The sequence below is a fragment of the Thermobia domestica genome, chromosome 9 (genome assembly GCF_964235325.1).
Source record: "Thermobia domestica chromosome 9, izTheDome1.hap1.1, whole genome shotgun sequence".
NCBI lineage: Eukaryota > Metazoa > Arthropoda > Insecta > Zygentoma > Lepismatidae > Thermobia > Thermobia domestica.
The window spans coordinates 281,911,148-281,935,393 of NC_137462.1; the positions used below are offsets into that span (position 1 = coordinate 281,911,148).

At 36.9% G+C, this 24,246-nt stretch overlaps 2 protein-coding genes across 9 annotated transcripts in view; one reads left to right on the forward strand and one right to left on the reverse strand.

The window, feature by feature from the left end:
- Positions 1 to 16,177, reverse strand: part of Orc5 (origin recognition complex subunit 5) — a 46,590-nt gene extending 30,413 nt beyond the window's left edge. For both annotated transcript variants that reach the window (XM_081726089.1, XM_081726090.1), the window contains exons 1-3: positions 16,040 to 16,177; positions 11,664 to 11,771; positions 10,583 to 10,754 (exon numbers count right to left, since the gene is read on the reverse strand). In XM_081726089.1, coding sequence (XP_081582215.1) covers positions 10,583 to 10,754; positions 11,664 to 11,747 — 256 coding nt within the window. In that variant the 5' untranslated portion in view covers positions 11,748 to 11,771; positions 16,040 to 16,177. The remainder of the gene's footprint in view (positions 1 to 10,582; positions 10,755 to 11,663; positions 11,772 to 16,039) is intronic.
- LOC145660721 (histone deacetylase 8-like) overlaps positions 1 to 24,246 on the forward strand; it is a 270,630-nt gene that overhangs the window by 185,488 nt on the left and 60,896 nt on the right. For 4 of the 7 annotated variants that reach the window (XM_081726095.1, XM_081726097.1, XM_081726091.1 and 1 more), the window contains exon 1: positions 16,291 to 16,545. The exons of 2 other annotated variants lie outside the window; for them this stretch is intronic. The gene's annotated coding sequence lies outside the window, so the exon portion shown is untranslated. Of the gene's footprint in view, positions 1 to 16,290; positions 16,546 to 16,565; positions 19,944 to 24,246 lie in introns of those variants that run through there. One more of the 7 variants, XM_081726093.1, reaches the window with a different exon arrangement.

Below are 24,246 nucleotides of genomic sequence, written 5' to 3' on the forward strand. Positions count from 1 at the left end.
CCTATATTATTTAACGTTTCGATAAGAAGTACTTTATTACGTTTAAAGTGGGGATTTTATATCTAAAGATTCGAGTGTTAAACAAATCCTTAAAAAAGTAATGTGTGTTACTTTTCACATTGGATGTTATATTTTAGAATTGATTTACTTCAAAGAAGGACTTTCGTTATTAAATTTCGTACATATTATTTGTTACTGAATTACACAAAATAAAGTTTGTTAGTTGTTATTTGAAATTGGGATTTGCAGTGATTTGGAACAGATGATAACCTATTCTACCCTTCTATGGTAACTATTGCGCTCACTCGATGTGTGGACGTTAATTGTCAGTACTGGTTGTTTTATTTTCGGGAATTATTTTGCAGTAAAGAAATTTAATACTATTTATATTCCTAGTGGGTAAAACAGCTAGAACTGGGAATTGGCGGATACATGGAATTATATATGTGTATTCCATTACGCAACAATTGTCACCGATCCGAAGCTCATTTTTCGAATTAAAAAAAAAAAAAAGAAAAGAAAGGAAAAGATAGTGTTAATTTCAAACTTTATTAACCGAGCTTCGTATATAGAGGAACAATATCGAAGCCTTCTTCATCAGTTTGGTATTTTGTATATTTGTGTTGGTGAGCCTCACTTCGATTTTACGGCCATATATGGTCAAGAAACAGAGACTCTGTTCACGTGATAGTAACATGCTTGGAGACTATTTTGTTCTCCCTAACTTTCGGGACCCTTGCATTTCCATCTAAGCACTGTGTTAATTGAATGCTGACTGGCCGATGACCCTGCTCCTGAAGAGAAACTAATAATATGTAAGCTGTGTTTCGGCAAGGGAAACTCCAGTCATGTCAGTGTCTGCGAGGACGTACGATCCCAGCGAGTCCGCCACCCTTGAACGTAAACTTGGTGTGCTATATAAGTTAATTCGCGCATTTGTATTATCGAAAGTCGGCTCCCCTCTTTCCTTTTGGGGTTGAGCATTAAAAGTGATTTCATAATTATACAAAAGTGAGCCATAGTTGAACGTTATATTACTAGAGTAGCGAAGCTCTTAGTCTAATGAAACAAGTGGGTTCCAGGTTGTCAATTATAAATAAGAATTACGCCAGCGTGGACAGTTGCTGAGCACCGCCAGCAGAAGATTATAGCGGATTCTTGGGATTAACCGACGCACTTCTAAAACTATTCCGGTTCCAGTATAGGAACTCTTTTTGTGGACTCTTTTGCATTCAGTTTGGATTCGACGCCAGCAGTGAACCAACTGACCGGTCGAAGACTAGCTGTAAGTGAAATCTTAATTTATTGCTTGAGCCACCTAGCCACCTTTCATTGAAAGAAAACAAATAAAAAAATGAAATAAGAGAGATCGAAATGGCCATAAACGACATTCAGTAAAAGTTGTTTATTCATTTGTAATCTTTTGATGTTCTTTTAATTTGTATGAACCATATTCAGTATCATTACATTTTTTTGCACAGTTTAATCAGGTTTTGTGATTTATATCGTAGGATATTTTTTATTTGTTAATATCTGTGCTTCATTTAATCACCTACACATATTTCTATTTTTTACGGTATCTATGTTTTATCTACCGTTCCTTTCCCAGCTTCGGTTTGCAATAAAACGTAGGTACGGATGAAATCGTGATTTGTCGTAGTAAAGCTGGGATGAATGCATTAAATCAAAGAGAGAGAGAGAGGGACGTGTAAACTCTCGAGAAAAGGCAGAAACTAATTCGAGCGTTAAGGTTATATTTATCAAATTCTAACAACGACAAAAAACACGATTTCATGATCGATATCTGGCTTCTGATCATCTTATAAATGTATAGCCGTATAAAATGCGTTCAAATGTCAATACACTGCAACATTCGGATCAGCCTCCGATTTCCTTACTTAAAGTTTGTCTTTCTTTCTTAAACTTTCCGTTACTAAGTCTTGACAAAGATCACAACTATCAGCGAAAAAGTGCGACGTTTAACTTTATTTTCTTAAGCAAAAAGAATACTTAAGTAAACATATAAGACGTTGCAAACAGGTTTTCTCGGGTTAGCAGCCAGTTAAATACTGTTGTATCTTGCAACTTTTCGAGGGCTGACATTGTCTCCATCTTCAGGCAAATATGATGGGGCAATAGAGTGCGTAGAATATACAAGTATATTGTATATTTCATGTGTGTGTGATTGGACTCTTCTGATTAGTGGTTGAAATGGTGGCTTCTGATTGAAATTTGTAATACTCAAGAGTTTGGGGTAGGAGGATAAAAGAAGCTGTTGCAATCATGCAAGAAAAGCGAACCTTAACAGAGACACAGGATTCAAACTGAGTCAAACATGGACACCAATCATATCCCACCATTTGAAGTACCAAGAGTCCAATCACACACACACATGAAGGATATATTCTACGCACTCTATTTGCCTGAAGATGAGGACAACGTCAGCCCTCGAAACGTTGCAAAATATAACAGTATTTAACTGGCTGCTAACTCGAGAACATCTGTTTGCAATACGACGCCAGGAAAGCTTCAATGGATATTTTACATAAGACGTTGCAGAAGAGCATTTTGAGTACTCTTTGAGTTTATTAGTTGAGTATTAAAAACAGACGTTTGCACACAAATTTCTCTCTCTCTTGAATGTGAAAATCTATGGCTGACATTATTAAATGGAAGAGAAGCCCAGTCTTCTAATGCCTCGAAGTCAATGACAAATGACTAACCTTTCGTAACAGTGGTATCATTGATTATCCTTGGATGGCCACTAATGCTTTTCTCACAGTATTACTGCTGATAAGAAAGGTTGCCATAGTTTGTAACTGCATGGATATTTCTGTAACAAAACTACAGCACAATCGACTCATTTGTTCCCAAGTTAAGGAACGATATTGCATCAAATACCTGACTTTTGTTTGTGAATTTACAACCACGTTCCGAAGTTGATGCCTAACAAACAAATTTCTTTCAACATATCCATTACATTAGTATAAGAACTTTAACGAACTAAATTGCATATAAAAAGCAAATATTTTATCTGTTTGTAAGATTTAAAGTGTTATATATATATATATATATATATCGGGTGTTGCAAAATAAGTGTTACAACTCTTGGCTGCTGAGTCCTGCCACTGAGACAAGAAAAAAAGAAAGTTCTCTTGAACTTTCGGCTATCGGACATAGTTTCGGATCTACAAGGTGCCGAAAGAGTGGGAAAATGACTTTCGTACGCCAATAGTTCGGAAATTATCCAACGTAAAGAGGGCGGGTAAAAAGTTCACTAAAGAAGTCATACCTTCTGTATTGAATTTTGCATGTTTCACAATCCTACCATGCACGCGCAAGGGATTCCCCAACGGAACGTAGGGAGTCCCGGATAATCTGTCAAATGAAAATTGGTCTAAATGGATATGAGTTGATAGCGTTTCTACCAGGTAACAATAATTCGTTTGTATTAAGTCGATATTTGGAACAAATACAATTATTGGACACTTTCATGTCCGTTGTGTGTGGTTGCATAATCCCGAGGTACGGATGTTGGCTAACAGTGACGTTCTGAGTAGTAAATGTAGCGAATTTGTACTCAAATGCTCTAGAAAGACATCTGGAGTGTCGGTAGAGAACAGCAGGTGAAGCAGGGTGATTCACATGTGTGGAAACACGTAACGAAAAATGCCCAGAAATGCACTCATATTAAGTAAACGTGAGTTCAAAGCGTCGGAAATGTAAAGATTATCGTCAAGAACATGAAAGCCTCTACCAATTCACCAATAATATTCCCTCAAACCGATGGAATATGATGTGCACGGTTGCATACCAATAAGGATGCAACAACTGAGGTCAAGTTGAAATTGTGCAAGGGGACTCACTAAGGAACTGGGTAAACTAAAAGAATGTCACTGGTGGGATCGCATGATCAATATTGAAATGTGGCCAATGTATGTGTGTTGATATCGACATGTAGCTAATGGACAAATGTCAACATGTCCCACTACTGCTGGAACACCGTCCCACGTGCGAAAAATAGGAAAATAACTACTCGGGTCTTGAACCTGAGGCCTTGGGCTCCCAGTAGGATTGGAAACTGCGACCACGCGAGCTAAAGCGAGTGCTCTAGCCCTGAGGCTTCGAGGGAGCCTCACTTTCTCTGTATTCATTTCTTTGAGGAGTACCCACTTTGTTTGGCAAGCGCCCTTGCACAGCCTTTCGACATGCTTGTGTGTTTCATTTTATTACTTCTACTGCACAGTTGTAACCAATCAGAGCTTTAAGACGTTTCTTCTTATCTCTCTTGTCGTTTTATTTTCCATATGTATGGTGTTCCAGCAGTAGTGTTACATGTGCCAAATTGGTTCATTTTCGTCTTTGTCTTGGCATGTGCACTGTGTGTAAGATACGAATTTCTGGATATATTTTCCTATATTTCGAGTACGTCATATGTCCCAGAAGACGTGGAATATGATACAAGTTTGTTATTTTCGCTCTCTATCAGGATTTGAACCACGAATAAGGAGGTTTCGTTTCATATGTGTCGACTCTGGGACAATGTCCCAAACAAAGAGGGGCATTGATACAATCATGTTCTAATTACGTTCTACCAAAAAGTGCACCAGATGTAATAGCAGAATGTACAACGTTATTTTCATAGTTTTCGTACGTGGGACATATTGATATCAACACAAACATTGTAAACATTTCAATATCGATCATGCGATTCCACTAGCGACATCCCTTTAGTTTACCCAGTTTCTTAGTGAGTCCCCTTGCACAATTTCAACTTGACCTCAGTTGTTGCATCCTTATTGGTATGCAAGCGTGCACATTATATTGCATCGGATTGATGGAATATTATTGGTGAATTGGCTGTGGCTTTCATGTTCTTGATGCTATTCCTTACATTTCCGACACTTCGAACTCACGTTTACTTAATATGAGTGCATTTCTTGGCATTTTTCGTTACGTGTTTCCACACATGTGAATCTTCTTGCCTCATCTGTTGTTCTCTACCGACACTCCAGATGTCTTTCTAGAGCATTTGAGTACAAATTCGCTACATTTACTACTCAGAACGTCACTGTTAGCCAACATCCGTACCTCGGGATTATGCAACCACACACAACGGACATGAAAGTGTCCAATAATTGTATTTGTTCCAAATATCGACTTAATACAAACGAATTATTGTTACCTGGTAGAAACGCTATCAACTCATATCCATTTAGACCAATTTTCATTTGACAGATTATCCGGGACTCCCTATGTCCCTTTGGGGAATCCCTTGCGCGTGCATGGTAGGATTGTGAAACATGCAAAATTCAATACAGAAGGTATGACTTCTTTAGTGAACTTTTTACCCGCCCTCTTTACGTTGGATAATTTCCGAACTATTGGCGTACGAAAGTCATTTTCCCACTCTTTCGGCACCTTGTAGATCCGAAACTATGTCCGATAGCCGAAAGTTCAAGAGAACTTTCTTTTTTTCTTGTCTCAGTGGCAGGACTCAGCAGCCAAGAGTTGTAACACTTATTTTGCAACACCCGATATATATATATAATGAAACGAGGAAACAACCGAATCTTCAACACACACCAGATCCTTTGTAGGTGCAAATTCAGTAATGGTGCCTTCCATTTCAATTCAGGCAGAGCATGTACCATCACCATATCAGATATTGTTGAAACTTTTTTATATAGCAACTAGACATGTTTCTAAAAGACCCATATTTTTTTGTTTTGTCGAGAAAAAATTTCCCGCCAAGTAATGGGCCATCCAAGACGGGGAATACAATTTATGAATTGTAGAAGACATGGAAAATGGTCAACTTCGGAGCCTCACCATTCGGCTATGGAGACAGGTAGAGTTATAATTCTTGTTGTGGTATGTACATAGGGATATAAATAAACTATATTTTATTATAGTTTGATTTGCGCATGCGTATCTTTTTGTACATAAATTAACAAATGAACGTCAATTTATCTGAAAAGTCGAAGTTTGCGAATTTTTTTCGAGCGCTTCCGGTTTGAATTTTAAAATTCTGTTTTCACGGTTGGTAAGACCAGATTACCCGCTTTCAAAAAAAAAAAAAAAAAAAAAAAAAAAAAAAAAAAAAAAAAAAAAAAAAAAAGTATTGCTTCTGTGTGCAACCGTTTTGCCGCAAAAAATTCGAGAAATTGTAACATTTTCAAAAATCGCCATTTTTGGGCGCCATTTTCTCGAAAACACCATCTTTTAAAATTCTGAAATTTTGTCAGATGGTTCAACTTTACATGAATAAACACACCAAATACCATTCTCGACCAATGCCTCATGAATCAACTGCAGCCTTCTAAAGTTAGCGAAGTTTCGTTAACTTTGATGTCACAGTTAGCAACACTTGGAACAATAAAAGTGCAATGATTTGATTATGTTTGTGGTTCACATTCATTAAATGAAGAATAAAAGATTTTCTTGACTGTTTTTTTATAATTTTGATTAAAAAGGCTCTCTGAAATAGTAAAATGAGCCTCCCCCTACTCCTCCGTCTTCTTAAACCGAAATAATCTGAGGTGGAACGAAACAAATAAATTTTAAATTTACTTGAAATGGCCATCCAATAAATTTTGATGATCTACAAAAAGCCTGAACTACTACCTCAGTGATGATTTGGAATGCTCCAGACAAAGTCTCAATTAAGTGCGATGTCATTACAGTGACCGAAAAAGGACAAAAAGTTAAAAAAAAAAAAAAAAAAAAAAAAAAAAAAAAAAAAAAAATCGAAACGTTTTCTTACACGTTCCAAAGAAATTTACTGACTTTTTAAACAGAACAATCTCAACATAAGAATGGGTCACTCGGAATTTTACATTATTCGACTAAAGTGGGTCAGTCCGCAACCTGCGAGGGAAGTGTATATATATATATATATATATATATGTGTGTGTGTCTTGTGCAAATTTTAAGTTAGCTGCTATTGCGTTGCTACAAATAAAAGGTGTAGCCTGTATTGAAGCTGTCATGAGTGACCTATTTCCTTTAGTAGTATGATCCGTAGAAAATGACAACCGTCTTCTTCAGGAATGTGGTGAATGTCCTGGAGTGGAAGGAATAAGTGTGGAGTCTTTAATTATTGATCCTGATGAAAATGAAAGTGTTGAAGTGTATGAAGTATGCCATGTGGGAAAACAATAATCTCGTTAAAAAACTGTGCCACTTTCTGTTTTCGTATCGTACATTGCTGGTTTAACTGTAAGAATTGTAACTCATGACTATATAAAAAAAATCCAAAGAGAATAAATTGCTACCGAAAAGCATCGTGTAAAATTTCAAGATACAAATTCTATTTTACTTCATGTGGACTTCGCTGAAAACTGGACTGTTATTCTGCAAAGTGAAATTCAGAGTTATCACCGGAATATGAAACAACTGACAGTTTTGTTGTAATAAACGACGATAAAACACACGATTCGGTTCATGTACTCATAGCCATAGACAAGATTCTAAAAATACTCGAAGAAAAGCGAAAATATATTTTATAGAAAAGGTTTGAATACGTGAAAATAAGTGTCTACAATTTCCCAAACCGTGTCAGTGATTTCTGATGGTGCTGCATCCCATTTTAAAAATCGCTTTCAGATGTTCGAGATGCAGACAGGTCCGATAAAGCAGTGGTTTTGCAGTGAAACCGGCCATGCAAGGGTCTGTGCGACGGTATTGAGGGAGGAGGTGTAAAGAATGTGGCAACGCGGCATAACCTTAAGCAAAAACAGATACACAGTGTTAAAATCGCAGAAGAAAAAAATGAAATGAAATCTTTAAGTTTTACGTCCCACGATTATGCCCGTTAGGCTAAAGAAGACGGTGATTATGAGAAATGAATGAAATAGTGAAATGCAGAAAGTGGGAGGAAATGGGATAACTCCGAGAAAACCCACGAGCACGGTGTTTGTCCACCACAAAGCCCACACGGCGCGAGCTGGGATCGAACCAGGGACTTCAAGCACCGGGACCCCAAGTCTACCACTGAGCCACCGCGCCCCCACTAAAACCGCAGAAGAATTCGTGAGTATAGTGCAAGTACAAACTCCGGGTATTACTCTCGTTTTGTTGCCTGCAACTGAATTCGACGACTCCCGGAAGAAAAAAAGGGAAAGTATGCGACCAGTAACTGGTATTCAACGAAGTCATCTTTGGCTTTCGGAAAATGGCGAAGTTTTTATGGCAGTAACGGGTCACCATTAACTAACTTTATGCTTCCCCCAAAATCGAACTTCTGCAATTCAAAGTGTAGATTTAAGAAATCTGCAAAAAGGAACTTTTGTTACATACATATATGTATGATAACCAGTGGTGCGTAGTACAAATATTATGAATGAATCATGAATTACGTGAAGTTGAAGTGCTGTTTATGATTCTACATGGACCTTCAGCATTTGTGACTATCGTCAATGTGCTACGCAGGGGCGGATCCAGGACGGACTTCTGGAAAGTGGAGGGGGGGGGGGTAATACTGCTACGTAGAGGTACTTTTAAGAGCTCAAACTCTGAGATCGGTTTTATTTATATATAAAATAAACAAGTTTCTTCCCCCTAGATCAACTCCTGGACGAGTTGTGAGTGAGCCAACACCTATTGAAGCACCTGCACGGTTACATGCTATTAGCGAAGAAGACACCAACTAAGTAAATGATTGGTCCATGTAAATAAAATAAAATAATAATAATAATAATAATAATAAATCAGTGAAATTTTGTTTCCGAAGACCATTTTAAGTAAGTGAACTTGAAATTTGTGCGTTTCGTAATCGTAATTTCCACCTCAGATTATTTCGGTTTAAGAAAACGGAGGAGTAGGGGGAGGCTCATTTTGCTATTTCAGAGAGCCTTCTTGATCAAAATAATGAAAAAACAGTCAAGAAAACCTTTTATTCTTCATTTAATGAATGTGACCCACAAACATAACCAAATCATTGCACTTTTATTGTTCCCAGTGTTGCTAACTGTGACATCAAAGTTAACGAAACTTTGCTAACTTTAAAAGGCTGCAGTTAATTTATGAGGCATTGGTCGAGAATGGTATTTGGTGTGTTTATTATTCATGTAAAGCTGAACCATCTGACAAACTTTCAGAATTTTAAAAGAGGAAGATGGTGTTTTCGAGAAAATGGCGATTTTTGAAAATGTTACAATTTCTCGAATTTTTTGCGGCAAAACGGTTGCACACAGAAGCGATACAATTTTTTTTTTTCGGAAAGCGGGTAATCTGGTCTTACCAACCGTGAAAACAGAATTTTAAAATTCAAACCGGAAGTGCTCGAAAAAAAATTCGCAAATTTCGACTTTTCAACTAAATTGACGTTCATTTGTTAATTTATGTACATAAAGATACGCATACGCAAACCAAACTATAATAAAATATAGTTTATTTATATCCCTATAAACTAAATATAGTTTATTTATATAGTTTATTTATATACCACGACAAGAATTATAACTCTACCTGTCTCCATAGCCGAATAGTGAGGCTCCGAAGTTGACCATTTTCCATGTCTTCTACAATTCATATATTGTCCCGTCTTTGATGGCCCATTACTTGGCGGGAAATTTTTTTTTTCGACAAAACAAAAATATGAGTCTCTTAAAAACATGTCTAGTTGCTATAAAAGAAAGTTTCAACAATATCTGAGATGGTGATGGTAAAATTTTATATTTTTTTGCCTGAGTTGAAATGGAAGGCACCTAATACAGAGAGTAAAAAAAGTTAATGACTGGACCGGCTAGAACCACTACGCTACTCAGTCCGCTTCCCAGAACACTTCTGAAGTTGGTGTTCCTCACTCACACCACAGCCTAGAGGATAATACGCGTACTAATCTACTTCATTTCATTTTTGAATACTGGAAGATATTCTTTTCCCGAATAAAATAGGAAAAACACGAATTAAGTAGCGATTCAGGAAGTAATTCAGAGAATAGGCCTACACGAATAAGCAAATCGTGAGGTATGTACAATATAGCAGAAGAAAATAACACCCCACGATGCCTACAAAGGTAACAACGTTTGATCTTTTACACATCCTGTACATGTTCTTTACTTAGTATCTTTTCTTCCTTACATATTACCATTTCTTTACGAAATTTACTTTTATTTAAACATTATATTATTTAACTGCAATAAAGCGAATGGAGACATCTTCTTAGCTGATTTTGTATCTTCTAAAAGGTTCGACTGATCAAGAAATATTGCCTCGCCATTAGCACCAATAACTAGGCTTACGAAAAAGAAAATCCTTGGTACTACAGAGGAATAATTACTCCAAAAATTATGGAACAAGTGATTTGTTAGTTGTATACTTTCTAGGAATAAGAAGTCTAACAGGAGCTCTAAGAATATTGGCTATATTTTCTGGATATCTCAACTTTTCAGAAATCGAGCACAAGCGAAGAATTTCAATAACGAATACGGAAAAACTTTAGTCAATTCCTCACTTTGGCTTTTGACACTTTTTATATAGTTAATTCTCTATTTAAATTGCAATGGATTCACTCAGATTCATAGGGTAGTGTATAACGACACTTTTCGTTTGGAGCCTTATGTAATTAGAAACTCACCTGCAACTGTGCTCAGAATCTTTTCAAAGAACATGCGTTGGCTAGTATAGTACCCACAGTCTACCGAAACGTGCAACAGCTTTAACTTCCTCAAAATGGTCATCATTGTTTGTTTTTTTCCAGTTCCAGTGTGTCCATACAAGACTAAGCATTGTGGCACTGGATCTCCAACCTGAAACATTAATAACAAAGAAACACAATAAACAACTGCTTTTAAATCACAAAACATCAATATGAAAAACAGTGACTTGTCAGTGTTGTAAATGAAACTGATCTTTACTATAATAACCTATAGGAAAGGGAGGAAGAGAGGCCACGGTGGCTCAGTGGTAGAGCGTTCATGTCTGGTGCGAGGGTTCCTTATTTCAATCCCAGACTACGTGAGTTTGCCATGGAAATTCCGTCCATTGGGTTTCTCAGGATTATTCCATTTCCTCCTATATTCTCATTCCATCAAAATTTTTCATAATAATTTCACTGTAATCATCCAGGTCACACTCATGGGCCGTTGTACTCAAAATTTCATTTGTAACATATTATTATTATGACACTGATAATTTTCATAGAAAACAAAATACTTCAGTGTAGACAGAAAACGCCATTAAATCGAACAAGTTGCCAGAGTAGAGTTTGTGATATCAGAAAATAAACAAGGTAGAATGGTACGATATATTTAAGAGGTCGTTATGAATTATTTTTAAAGAATTACAGTTATGTATTATAGAAGACACTTTGATTCACGTATAAAAGGAAAGTTGATGAATTATCCAAGAATACAAAAGACAAAAAATAAAACTAAGATACGATTAAGAGTGTTACTGCAATAGGAAGAGATGATGTGTTCATTAACATACTCAATATTGAACAGCTGTAAAAACAGAATGACGCATCACTGAGAATAATTACAAGTTTACTGTTAGTGAATGCTGCAGTTAATGCAACCTGTTTCGCTCTGAGAGTACATGTACGAAGTCTTAAATCATTCATTTCCTGGGTGTGTCCCTTGTAAATATTATTATTGTTTCTGTTCTTAAGCTTTTAATGGATTGATACATCAACATAGCAACGAGAAGATACTTACATATCCAGTCAGATACAATAAAGTATGAAGTAGCCTCTTCCGACTCGGTGTCCTTCTACATATTTCCTTCCAGGTCTCCTCCATGGCTCCGGATGCTCTCCTCAACACCTAAGGAAACGAATAAAAAAAAAAAAAAGTCTTTAAAATACTTATAAAGCACTTCTTGTAATTAACGAAGAGACTGAATTTGAACCCAATCAAAGGATCGAATTTCAATCAAAGAATACGCACTTATAAACAATAGAGTATAGCACATTTTAAGCCACTACAGAATTCTTTTATAAGTACAATAACAAATTAAAATGGGAAATCACAAATTTAAGGTTAGAATTTTTTTCATGTCAATGATCTTCCTGTAAGTTGAGTGATCTCTAGTAGTTGTAGTGATACCAGTCATCTTCCAGAGTGATCACAGAGAATGAAAATTTCACCTGAAGAAGCGAAGGTAGGAAAGTGCACACGTTGTCCCGTCTCAACTGCCACGATTTCTTGTGTCTAAAGAACTATTTTTTTTTTTTTTTTTCGGAGTTCCCACAGACACGGTGAATATGAGCAAATACAAAGACAATATTGCTGCCCCGAACATTCTGTTTTTGAGAAGGAGCTGTAGTAAACCAGGCTCCGATGACAGCTGATACACAGCTACCCAGCAATTTGAGAACAAACAACAGATTCCACTTTAATGTGCGTTATTAATTTAAGTAAATAAATAAATCGCTACAGTACGCTTGTTTAAATAATAAACTATTTTACATGATTTTTTCTTTCAAAGTTTAGATACTTATATCTAAAGAATACCATACAATGGTCGGTGTATCTGACAACTCAAATTTTCACCACTTCCAAGGCCACCATCGATTTCACTGAAATCTGATTTGCGTCAAGACGAACTCATGGTGGCTCACAAGGCAAGATTCGAATCAAACGCTAATCTTTCGAAAAATGGCGCTTCTTCAATGCACCCTTAACGGTTTGGGTGCCACTTTGAGGAATTCAAGCAACTTATCTCTCACCATTTACCGCTTTTCAGTTCACACAGTCATCAGCCATTATTATAATTTAAGTTAGTGACTTTTATTCCCGGTATATTAACAGTCACATACATGAAGCAGCTTTCTTCCCTCGTCGAAGTACCATCTACTCTCGCGACTTTTAATCGGAATTCAACCGCCAAGAATCATCAACAATTCCACGTCTCTCAGTAATCGAATCCTTATTATCTTGGCGGGACTCCATAAATGGTCACTTTTTCTCTTACGGTACCCGTTGTTTCAGCAAACAGGGCTCTGAAGTCTAACCCTACACAAATAGACGTCTATTCGTCCGACATCTCTTCCAACCAGATGCCATTAAACAGTTCCGACGTTTGTCGGAGTATGTTTAGCAGAAGGGGTTCAGAAGCACGTAAAAAACACAAAATTTACAGGAGAAATGAATGATGCAAGTACTTAGACCTAATATAACGTAACCAAATCTAACCTAAACTAACATAAGCTAACTTGAACTAACCTAATATTAGTAGAAAAAGCGAAATTCTACCATTTTTTGGAAAATTATGCTGGACCCCTACAGTAACATAAGAAAAACTAAGCTAAACTTACCTAAATTAACATAACCTAACCTAATGTGAACAGAAATTACCAAAATTGTAACATTTGTTAGAAAACAGAGCTGGAGCTGAACCTTTCTGCTAAACATAGGCCCGTTTTTCTTCCATCTCGGACTTTACACACCATTTAATCGAGTTTAATCCTTCCACACTCGTGATTAAACATTATAATATCCCATTTATGGCTTGCGAATTCAATTCTGCCTTAAGTGAGTCGTTCAACACTGCTATAGGGATTGATCACATATATTATGATATTTTGCCCAACGTCCCAACCAATTAATAGCTTGCATTATTGCAGCTGTTTATAATCGCATCTGGTTGGAGGAGACGTTTCTACCTAAATGGCGTGAGGTTCTGGTGCTTCCAATTTTGAACCAAAGAAGACTGCAATAACAGCCACCAGTTACACACCAGTTCAGCAAGATTCAATATGGCTTTCGCTCCTTCCAATCTGCTGCAGATAACTTTGCTAACCTCGAAAGCCAGATTTATGAAGCCTTCTTCCATCGCCAGCGTCTTGTTGCTATACAGAGTGGCCCAAAAGTAGGTATACACCTCTGCATTGATCAAGTATAACATTATAGTTTATGGGTTTATTCTCTTCGGCTTCTGCGAGCTTAAGATGTAAGTAAAAACACATTAAGAACAAATAATAAAGAAACTAAGTCTACTTGATGGATAACAATAAGAAATTATATAAAATGCAATGAACTGATCAGTACGTTACTGTATACCTACTTTTGGGCCACCCTGGATTTTTCGATTTGGAACATGCTTATGTCACAACTTCATGTTACGGAATTTTAAAACAACTATATCACTGGAGTCTTCTTAGCCACGCGTGGGTTCTAGTTCCTTCGCAGAAAAATGTTATCTTCCAAGGCTGTGTTTTCACCGTCACACCACTTGCTGTCATAGATTAAGATTCCTGTGTTTGCTCTGCTCTCTGTTGACAATCTTGTTATTTATTGCTTCCCCAGAAACTTTCGCGATATTATTCGACTGCTTCAACTACATTAAATCGTATTGTCCGCTGGTCGACCGAGACAGGCTTTCAATTTTCTGACCAAAAACTCAACGTATTCACTTATGCCGTTAATAAACCTGCCTTATTGAGCCCGTCTTGTCTCGGTGGGATTAGTTTGTCATTTGTTAATGCAGTCCGATCTTTTAGTTTGACTTATCGCAGTTTAGTGTGAACACATTCGTAGTCTTAAGTGCTCGTTCTTGTCTCCGAGCTCTGACATGTGAGTTTACTCCGCATACTTGCCAATCGCACATGGGGTGCTGATTGTATTATTGTTACGTGTATATTATAGTCTGATTCGATCCAAGTTCGAGTACGGTTGTATTGTTTATTCATCTGGTCGTTTCTCTCTGCTGAAACAATCTCATGACGCGCAGCTATAGGAATATCCGAGATTTAAGGATCAACATAATTGTTAAATTTACGTTAGTAATGTTGTGTTACTTTGGAAGTATAGTAGCTCAAGTGGTAAAGCATTGCCTTCGCATTCAGGAGGTCGTGGGTTCGATTCCCGCTGCCGATCATCCTGACTGGCTTTCCAGGGCTTTTCTCAGTCATACCAGGCAACTGCCGGGATGGTACCTACTAAACAGGTCCTGGCCAATACCTTCCCATTGTTGTTGTTGTTGATATCCAGTATAAAATGGCCTCTTAGCTGTATCTAGTGATCGTTAAATAAAGAAATAAAGAAGTCTGCAAGCTATGGAATCATATCGAGATATTACCTATAACGTGTTTAGTAACGTATGAATGCATAACTAAATAGTAAGGTAAGTAATTTTACACCATAAATAGTGTTTTGCGCTATCCTCGTTTATGTTATAACCACTTGAGCCGATGCGTCTGCTCCCTACGGACGCACCCCAAAGCTATCGCTTAGGCCACTTCCTGCGCTTCTATCTCACTCGGTTATTCGTGCTTTTTCCGGCCATCTAACGCAAGTCGGTTAGTGTCTTTTACTAGATAGTTCTTATCGTATATAGACTTAAAATGAATCTGTACAGAGGAGTGCCAGTCCACACTCCAAAAATGTTTAAAAATATAAAAAGTCGACTTACTGAGAAAGAAGTATACGCAATGAATTTATGGTGCTGTTTTACTACACGGATCCACAGATTGTAAAACGTACAGAAAAACTTGGGCAAGTCTTTAATTTGCCAATTTTATGTCGAGAACAGAACCCAACCAACCCCTACGGGGCTTCTAACCCGTTACTACTACTACTACTGATACTGTGGATCCGTGTAGTAAAACTGCACGGAATTTATATATGGATCCGCATAATAAATCTGCACCAAAATAAATTCCCATATTCTTGATATATATTTTTAAAAAATGGATGGCATTTAGTATCTCCCCCAACTCGTTTCATGGTTCCAGAACCGAGTACCTTGCTCTTGTCTAAATTGTGATAAAGGCAGAAGTACAAGGGCCCTGGGGGCTTCTAACTCCTTTCGCTAGCCGTCTCTAGCTCAGCTATATTTTGTAAAGTAAGTAACACTGTAAATCTTATATGTGCAAGATTGCTGGATATACTAAATATCAGCCCAAAAAAATGTTATTAGTTTGGCTGACAACACAGAACATTGGGTTGACAGACACTGTACAGTACTACTTTGTGTATGGCCCTTTTTTAAAATTCTCCTTAATTTCATTTGTAAACTACACACAATGTCATTAGAAACATTTCATACTTATTTCCTTATGTTTTCATTTACTAATTTTCGAACAACTTACCGCATTAACACTGCGAACTGAGAACCCGCGCTACCCAGCATTGCCAGAACAAACTGGGCTTTTCCCCGAATAAGTTTCAGATGTTCAATGAATAATCTGTAAAAGACTGCACTTCGTGCGTCCTCGGGAAGTGACGAGTACTTGACGTCTACTATTAGCGTGACGAGTGCTTGATGTATACTATTAGCACTAAAAATATTATAACTCTAACAAAATGAAAAAAGAGATATTTCTTATAATATATGCATTATCCTCCTAAATTCCAAATCTAGAGATCTTGTGTAGTAGTGAACTCTTTAATAACAGAAACCTGGCAGCTATGATTGACTGTAGAATGGTGGAAAACACAAACTGAAGAATTCGGTTTGATACAACCATAATTTCTGTTAAAGTGACATTGTTTTCTAGAGAGTTTTTGTAAAAGATAATGAAAACATTTTTTTGAGTTCTAAGGACGAAGTTTAGATAAGTACGAAGTTAAAGTTTTCTTTGTCGGAACTCAGCAGGTAAGATGATAAATTTGTCACGAAAGAACTACATATTAAATAATCCAAGTTTTTTAAATGTGGAATCTATGCATAAAGATTTGTAAGGATCCGTCAGATTGAAAACAAATTTGGTTATAGTTAAGAAGCCGTACTTCCCATTTAGGGAAGGACGAGAAACTCAATACTTTCAGGCATTATTCATTGACTATCTAGGATGTTAAAAAGTAGGTAATAGACCGAGTTCTTGCCCTTGTACTTAGGGTGTTTAGGTAGTGCAACAGTAAGATGTATCCTCGTGCACGGGAGATGAGAAGTAGCTGTTCTTAACTAACTACTAACTAACTAACTAACTAACTAACTAACTCTATGGCCTATGGAACCCGGAGGTTCAGTGCCGCGTTCACAAAAGCTCTCCACTGACTTCTATCCTTAGCTAATTCCATCCAGTTTCTACTTTGTATTCCTATCTCTGTGAGATCCATCTTAATATTATCCTCCCATCTGCGCCTAGGTCTTCCTAATGGTCGTTTTCCTATGGGTCTACCAGTCAAGACTTTGAAAGCGTTTCTACTTTCTTCCATTCTAGCTACATGACCTGCCCACCTGTTCTTAACTATTACCACAAATTTTTGTGCAGGTTTACTTTTGGCGTACCACGAGAAAAATTTTTTTAAAAATTATAATTCTTACAGGAATTCCTTTCCTATTATTCCCTAAAAGACTTGCGGTGGGCGACGAAAATATCTCACTTGGCATAGATAAAATACAAGGGTGCCGCCAAAAGTAATTGTTGAAAAATTACAATTATTTATCGATTTGCTTATAAATACGGCTTCCGGATGTATGGCATAAGAACTATAGTGCAAACACGAATCAACCTGTGCTAGGTGGCCACTACAATGCACAAACGCCATCTAACCGAGATAGAGCAGGTTGACGCTTGTGGGCCCGCGCGGGGGTGCGTCGGAAGGGAGCAAGCAAGTCAGCGATTGTGTGTTCGTGCAGTTTTACTATACGGATCCACACAAATTCATAAAAAAAAAAAAAAAACCTTCTGGTTTTATTTATTGCACCTTCTGCGATTATTTTCGAGGTGTGCTTAAGCATTCTTCAGTGGAGGTTTAGGCTTGTGTATAGCCCGCTCCCCCCAGTTCTTTGTCACCGGAATTAGAGTCTGTAACATACATACATTAGCTTATGTAAATGTATTAAAATCGTGATATGCATATAATTAATTTTGCCTAAAATTTACATATTCACATACACTTTCCGTATATTAATTTGCATTTAAAATAGAATAAGTAAAGGATTAGTTGTGGAAGTAATTGTGTATAGTTTATTTCATTTTTGTGTGTATTATTATTATTATTATTATTATTATTATTATTATGTGTGTTATATAAATGTAAGAGTAAGTATTAAATCAAGATAGAAGTTGAATTAAACACCTCGATTGAGAATAATATGTGCAGAAAGCAATGCTTTGGAAATCTTAGGAAGTTGGACCGTACATCGCATGAACCCAGCACACAGAAAAAAAAAAAGCAAAGTTGGGAGATTCTTTGTCTCAAGGAAAAGAACACCCAAGAGTTAAGGCAGCTGGTCCAGGGTTGCTAACTATAATTTTCAGAAAAAAGAGAATATGGATGAATCTTCAGTGTGCATAAACCTGCGATAGATACATATGAGAAAATTACTATGGTCAGAGACGATGTGACATGTAGTCTCCAAGTCGGATGCAGCTATTGTTTAAGTTTGCTTGCTGGAGTTCGTAAGTACATGCAAAACTTCGATTACAAAGAGGTGTGATAATTTTAGAAGTTGGCCAGAAGTAACACTTTTTGAGCAGCTAGCTTCCTTTCCAACGGAAATTCCGCCAGCCAGAACCAAACCTAGAATTTGGCAGCTCCCCTCACCTCACCGGAGAAAAACCGAGGAACGGAGCATTCTATGTAGAATCCTTCACCCCTGTAGATAATTTTACTTCCACAAGTAATTCTTTTAATATTGTAAAGATTTTCTTGATATTTCGTTAGTATAGAATATAGCTTAGGTTAGTCGCTGTATTGTGTTATTTTTGTGTCGTATCAAAAAGGGCTTATTTCAGTACAGGACGGCAAGTCCGGCAGTACTTCATGGAAGGAATGCATGATAGATGTAAGAGCATAAACATCGTTTATGTTAGCAGGCGACGTCCTGAGGGGAAAAACTGCACCAACATGGGAGAAAATGTAAAATTTCTATGTTTTTAAGATATGACAGCATGTCACACTTACAAATAAGCTGTCTTATTGTATATAGGTGTTAATTCTCGTGTGTGCTATGTTGACAAACACTTTAATTCAACAAAAACAATGAAGATATGACAACTTCACGTAGCAACCCTTCACACAGGTGAGTGGTCGCGGAGAAATCCCGTTAGGTGTCAGGACCGTCAGGTCTGCATGAGAGCAGCGTGTGTTATCAGCTGAAAATTAAACAATTTTGGTGAGAATAACGTGAAATACATTTTAATAAGAACATGATTAGTGTAGTGCTATGCATCATTTTAAAGCTGGACATTTCAGCTACACTGTGGATACATCAGTTTGCGAGTATCTATTAACAATTTTAAATGATGTACATTAGAAACAGTGAAAGTGTAAATTCAGGTCAGAGGGGACAATGACCTCTGTAGGCAACCCCTTTTCTTCCCCACTTCACCCCGTCTTAAGACTCGCAAAAGCTGAGATGCGAGCCCAGCTTTTTGTGTGGAAGGTGGTTTTGACAAAACCAAGGAGGCAGGGGGAAGAAAGTCAATTCGTGTCTGGTGATCGGAAGAGAGGTATCACTCTTCGTGTGCTCGTATAGAGAAATTCGGCTCTGGACGTACAGAGAAACTTGTGACTTTAAGCTCATGATATGAGCTATGTACGTAAACAGTTTGTAAATACTTAAACTATTATATATATATATATATATATATATATATATATATATATTCAATATTTACCATAGTTCAGATATTCATCATAAAATGTGTATATATAGTGTCTCTTGTTCATAATCCTGCACGACGAACTTTGCAACTGTGTGCGCTTAGTACAGTACAGTGGTGTACGAACATTTTTTTTTTATATGAGCAGGTTATTATAATCCGTGAAGCGAACCCGATAGTGTCATCTTCCCTTTTTCTATAAGGGTGATGAAGTTAGCTAGTCGAGCAATAGCCACCTAACAGGCTGGATCGCGTTAGGTTAGGCGAAACAACCTGTGCCAAGATCCACCGCAGACACAAGATCCAGAGATTGTTTATTATTCTCTGAATATTCGACTGGAGACAAACCAGGAGGAAAGCAGAGTATTGTCATGTTCAATGTGGAAGAAAACGTGACCTCCGTGGGACCTACGTTCTGCTAAAAAGGAAGTCTTACAAGGTATGTGATCAGTGTGATATTATCGTGTCTTTCCTTTCAGCTGCCCTGGAGTTGTCAATGTCCGGTAAAATGCGGTCTCCCAACAACCAAGTGTTGTTGTGGGAGAGAGAATTAGTATTGCCTCTAACTTCCTGGAGAAACACGTAGACCTGGAACTTAGAGTCTCTCTTTTGATTTGAAATGCTATCCTAAATTACTGTCATTTTGTTCATCAAATTACTTTATCTTTTATATTACATATTTTGCTCTACCAACATTTTAAACTTAAAAGCTCTACCGACTTAGCTAGTTATTTACATATTTTTCAGAAAATTAGCATTTCAAGAGTAGCATATTCAAATTTATTTAAATTTTGATTCAATTTGCATAATAATTAATTTATTTTTCACGCTACGGCCTTTCCCCTCTACAAGTCACAGGTCGGAACAGGCACTATATATCATTTCAACGACTCCTGCTACTACTACTACTACTACTACTACTACTACTACTACTACTACTACTACTACTACTACTACTACTACTGCTACTACTACTATTACTACTACTACTGCTACTATTACTACTACTGCTACTACTATTACTGCTACTGCTACTACTTATGTCGAAAGCACAACCCAACCAACCCCTGCGGGGCTTCTAACCCGTTCCTCCTCCTCCTTCTACTACTACTACTACTACTTCTTCTTATACTTCTTCTTCTTCTTATACTTATGTCGAGAACAGACCCCAACCAACCCATGCGGAGCTTCTAACCCGTTCCTATACTACTACTATCCGATTCATGAACTAATATGAATCGTTAGAATCACTATGATTCATTAAAAATCACTGGGGGGAGCGGGCAATACTCAATCCCAGGTTTACTTTAACAGGTCTTCTGCAAGATAGTAGTCATCGTAGTTTTACTATACGGATTCATATTACAAGTAGTAGTAGTAGGAGGAGGAGGAGTAGAAGTAAGTAGTAGTAGTAGTAAAAAGAATACTAGTAGTAGGAGGTGAAGTAGTAGTAGTAGTAGGAGGAGGAGTAAGTAGTAGTAGTAGTAATAGTAATGGTAGACAGGCCCGTATTTAGATAAGTGCTATTCTGTGCCCGAGCAGAGGGCAGGAAAATTTGGAATTCTTTTTAAGATTCACAATAAAATGATATTTAAAACTACCAACCCGCAGAGTGCCGCACTAGAGCGAGAAAATGTGTTTAACTCGCTCTAATTACAGTAGTTACTAATTAGCTAACTTATCTGATTATTTTTAAAAAGTTATCCTCGCACCCCCACCCCAAGGGCTGAGGAATGAACTTGAATATCATGCAAGCTGATACCGTTAAACTCAGCGACCCCAAAAACTATGAATACAACTCCAATGTTAGTCGTTTTCGGGAAGGGGCGGCAAATTATTTTGAGCACAGGGGTACACAACATATAAATACGGGCCTGATAGTAGGTGTAGTAGTAGTAGTAATAGTAGAAGTAAGTGTAGTAGTTGTAGTAGGAATAGGAGTAGAAGTAAACAGTAGTAGTAGTAGGAGTAGTAACGGGTAGTAGTAGTAGTTGAAATACGGGTAGGAGTAGGCCTAGTCGTAGTATCAGTAGTAGGAACGGGTTAGTAGCCCCGCATGGGTTGGTTGGGGTCTGTTCTCGACATAAAATGGGGAAGTTACAGACTTGCCAAGATTTTATGGGAGCTAATGGAAGATTACGTACATTTCAGGTTCGACTTAATTTCTATATTCTTAATTTCTGAGATACCGGGACATATAAAAGTAATCCAAAATGACCGATATTAGTGTCAATTCCGTAGTTTTCGCGGTCGCTGAGATCAATGGTGATACTCCCACGGGCGTTGACTTCCAAATAGAGCCCCGTGCGAAGCATGGTTATATTCAACTAATATTTAATAAAGTCATCTTTCGTCCGCACTTAATTATCCGTTGTAAAGCACTTGTAATGATTTTACACTTCGAAACTTAAAATACAGCTTTATTACTTTATATTTAATTCTATCGCCTGCAGAAATTGGTTCTTTGTAAATTTGTCTTTTCATGAAAGTATTGAATTTTACTGTAAATCTTCCAAAATGTGTTGTGCCGAAAAGGACTGTGGCTTTGCTTATGGTGAGTAATCTGTGTGAAACTTGAAAAATTAGAAGGTGAAAAGAAACGTCTATGTATCTACAATTATATATTAAAATTTATAATTAATAGTGCATTTATGTGTAATTACATGTATTTCACATCCTCACAAACCCGATCAACGATAACAAAATGGTTACAAAAAATGTTGAAAGTACGGTAACCAAACAAAATTATAGTAAGAACATTCTTCGGTCACGTAATAAATCACAGGCAATGTGGAAAGTAATCAAACAAGAGCTTTATATGCAAAAGTACAGTGCCCGTATAAGTAGCATAATTACGAGGTTTAAATATGACAAATCCAAACGAAATAGCAACATCATTTAAGAAATGTTAGTATTACTAAAACTAATTTAACGAAATTAAATATAAAAAAGTTGGAGAAATCGATATTTTTAAAGCCGAGAGAGTGAAGTAGTTACTATAATAAAACGAATAAAAAATTGGGACTCGGCTGGGACGAATGAAATATCTTACAATTTGATGGAAAATTGTTACAAATACTTAGTCAAACCATTATGCCAGTTGCCAAATATTTTACTCTCAACAGGAACTTTTCCTGAACTAAATATTGCTAAAACTAAATCGTTACATTAACAAGATAAACATAATGAAATGGGAAACTATAGACCGAGTTCATGGCTACCTATAATAGGTAAAGTTCTGGAGGAAATATGTTCGATCGGGTAATGTAATCCATTTAAAAATACTCCATTTCTTCCAGCACACATGATTTCTTGAAAGATAAATCCACAGAGACAGAAATTTTTAATTTTGTTGATACCTGTAGTCAGTTATTGGATAGGAAAGAATAATATATAGAAATATTTTTAGATCTAACAAAAGCCTTCGACTTGTTAAATCACAATATATTACTAAAGAAAATTCATTACAATGGTATCAGAAGACTACCAAATAAATGATTTGAATCATACCTTAAAGATCGGAGGAAGGTGTCTGAAGCCTCAAGAATAGTGAAGGACAAAAATCAAAAATGCGTATCGAATGAAGAAGTTATAAACCAGGAAGTACCACAGGAACTAATACTGGGACCATTTCTCTTTCTTCAATATATAAATGATTGTTCTAGAAATATTAGCAGTTCATGTGTCTCTTTATATGGAAATGAAACAAATATAATAGTTATAGTGGGAAAGATGAAAGTGAATTAGCTTCAAACTGCCAAACGGCAATATACCAACTTTCAAGTTGGATGAATAAAAATCTAATTATTAATACTAGTAGCCCCCAAGAACCAAGTTAAGCAAACTGCGTTATACAGTTAGATGTGTAGGAGATAAGATTAATGTAGAAACAGCTATGTGTATATATTACTCACATTTTTATTCTATAATGAAATATGACTTGATGCTTAGGGGAAGTACATCCAAAAGTCTTGTCATCCTTAGACCACAGGATACTAGCGGGAGTAAAATTGGACTATCAATGCAGAAATATTTTTAAAGAATGTGAAATAATGACACTTTCATCGATGTACGTGTTTAAAATGTTAACATATCTGAAGATAAAAAGTCCGGGTCACCGCACTAAACTTTCTTGCTCCCATTTGTGGTATATTAGAGGCAATTAAAAATTGAAAATAGTAACAGACCGTATGAGTTGTTTTTGAGAAATTCGTCTGAACTGAATTCAAGTAAACTACTTTGTGCATATCTTTTAATGAGAAATCACTTACGCCACGTTGTAGGGTTGTTAATTAAATGTTTACGTACAAAACGTGAGCAATATACACACCGAAACAACACCGACAACGTTTGGAAGGTGATTCCTCACACCAAGATAAGACAAGAAGTAAAGACCAACTTGGGTGCACAAATGCTTCCTTTCGGAGTTATAGGCTGCCGGAAACATGAATAAATGAACTTTTATGATCCATGGCTCCAAAACTATGGGACCAATCATAGTCGGGTCAAGATTTCACTTAGAAACTAGAATGTACGCTATCCAAAAATACATGTTTTAGAATCCTGCGGTACTCATGCAACAATGTTTATAGAGCTAGTTTGGCTACGGGCATATAATTTGAAGTACTCACCAACTACCTCTATAAAAATTGTTGTACAAGTACCTCAGGATTGTGAAACTTGGATATTTGTATAGGGCACGTAGTTCTTAAGTAAAGTCTTGACCCGACTACGGTAGATCC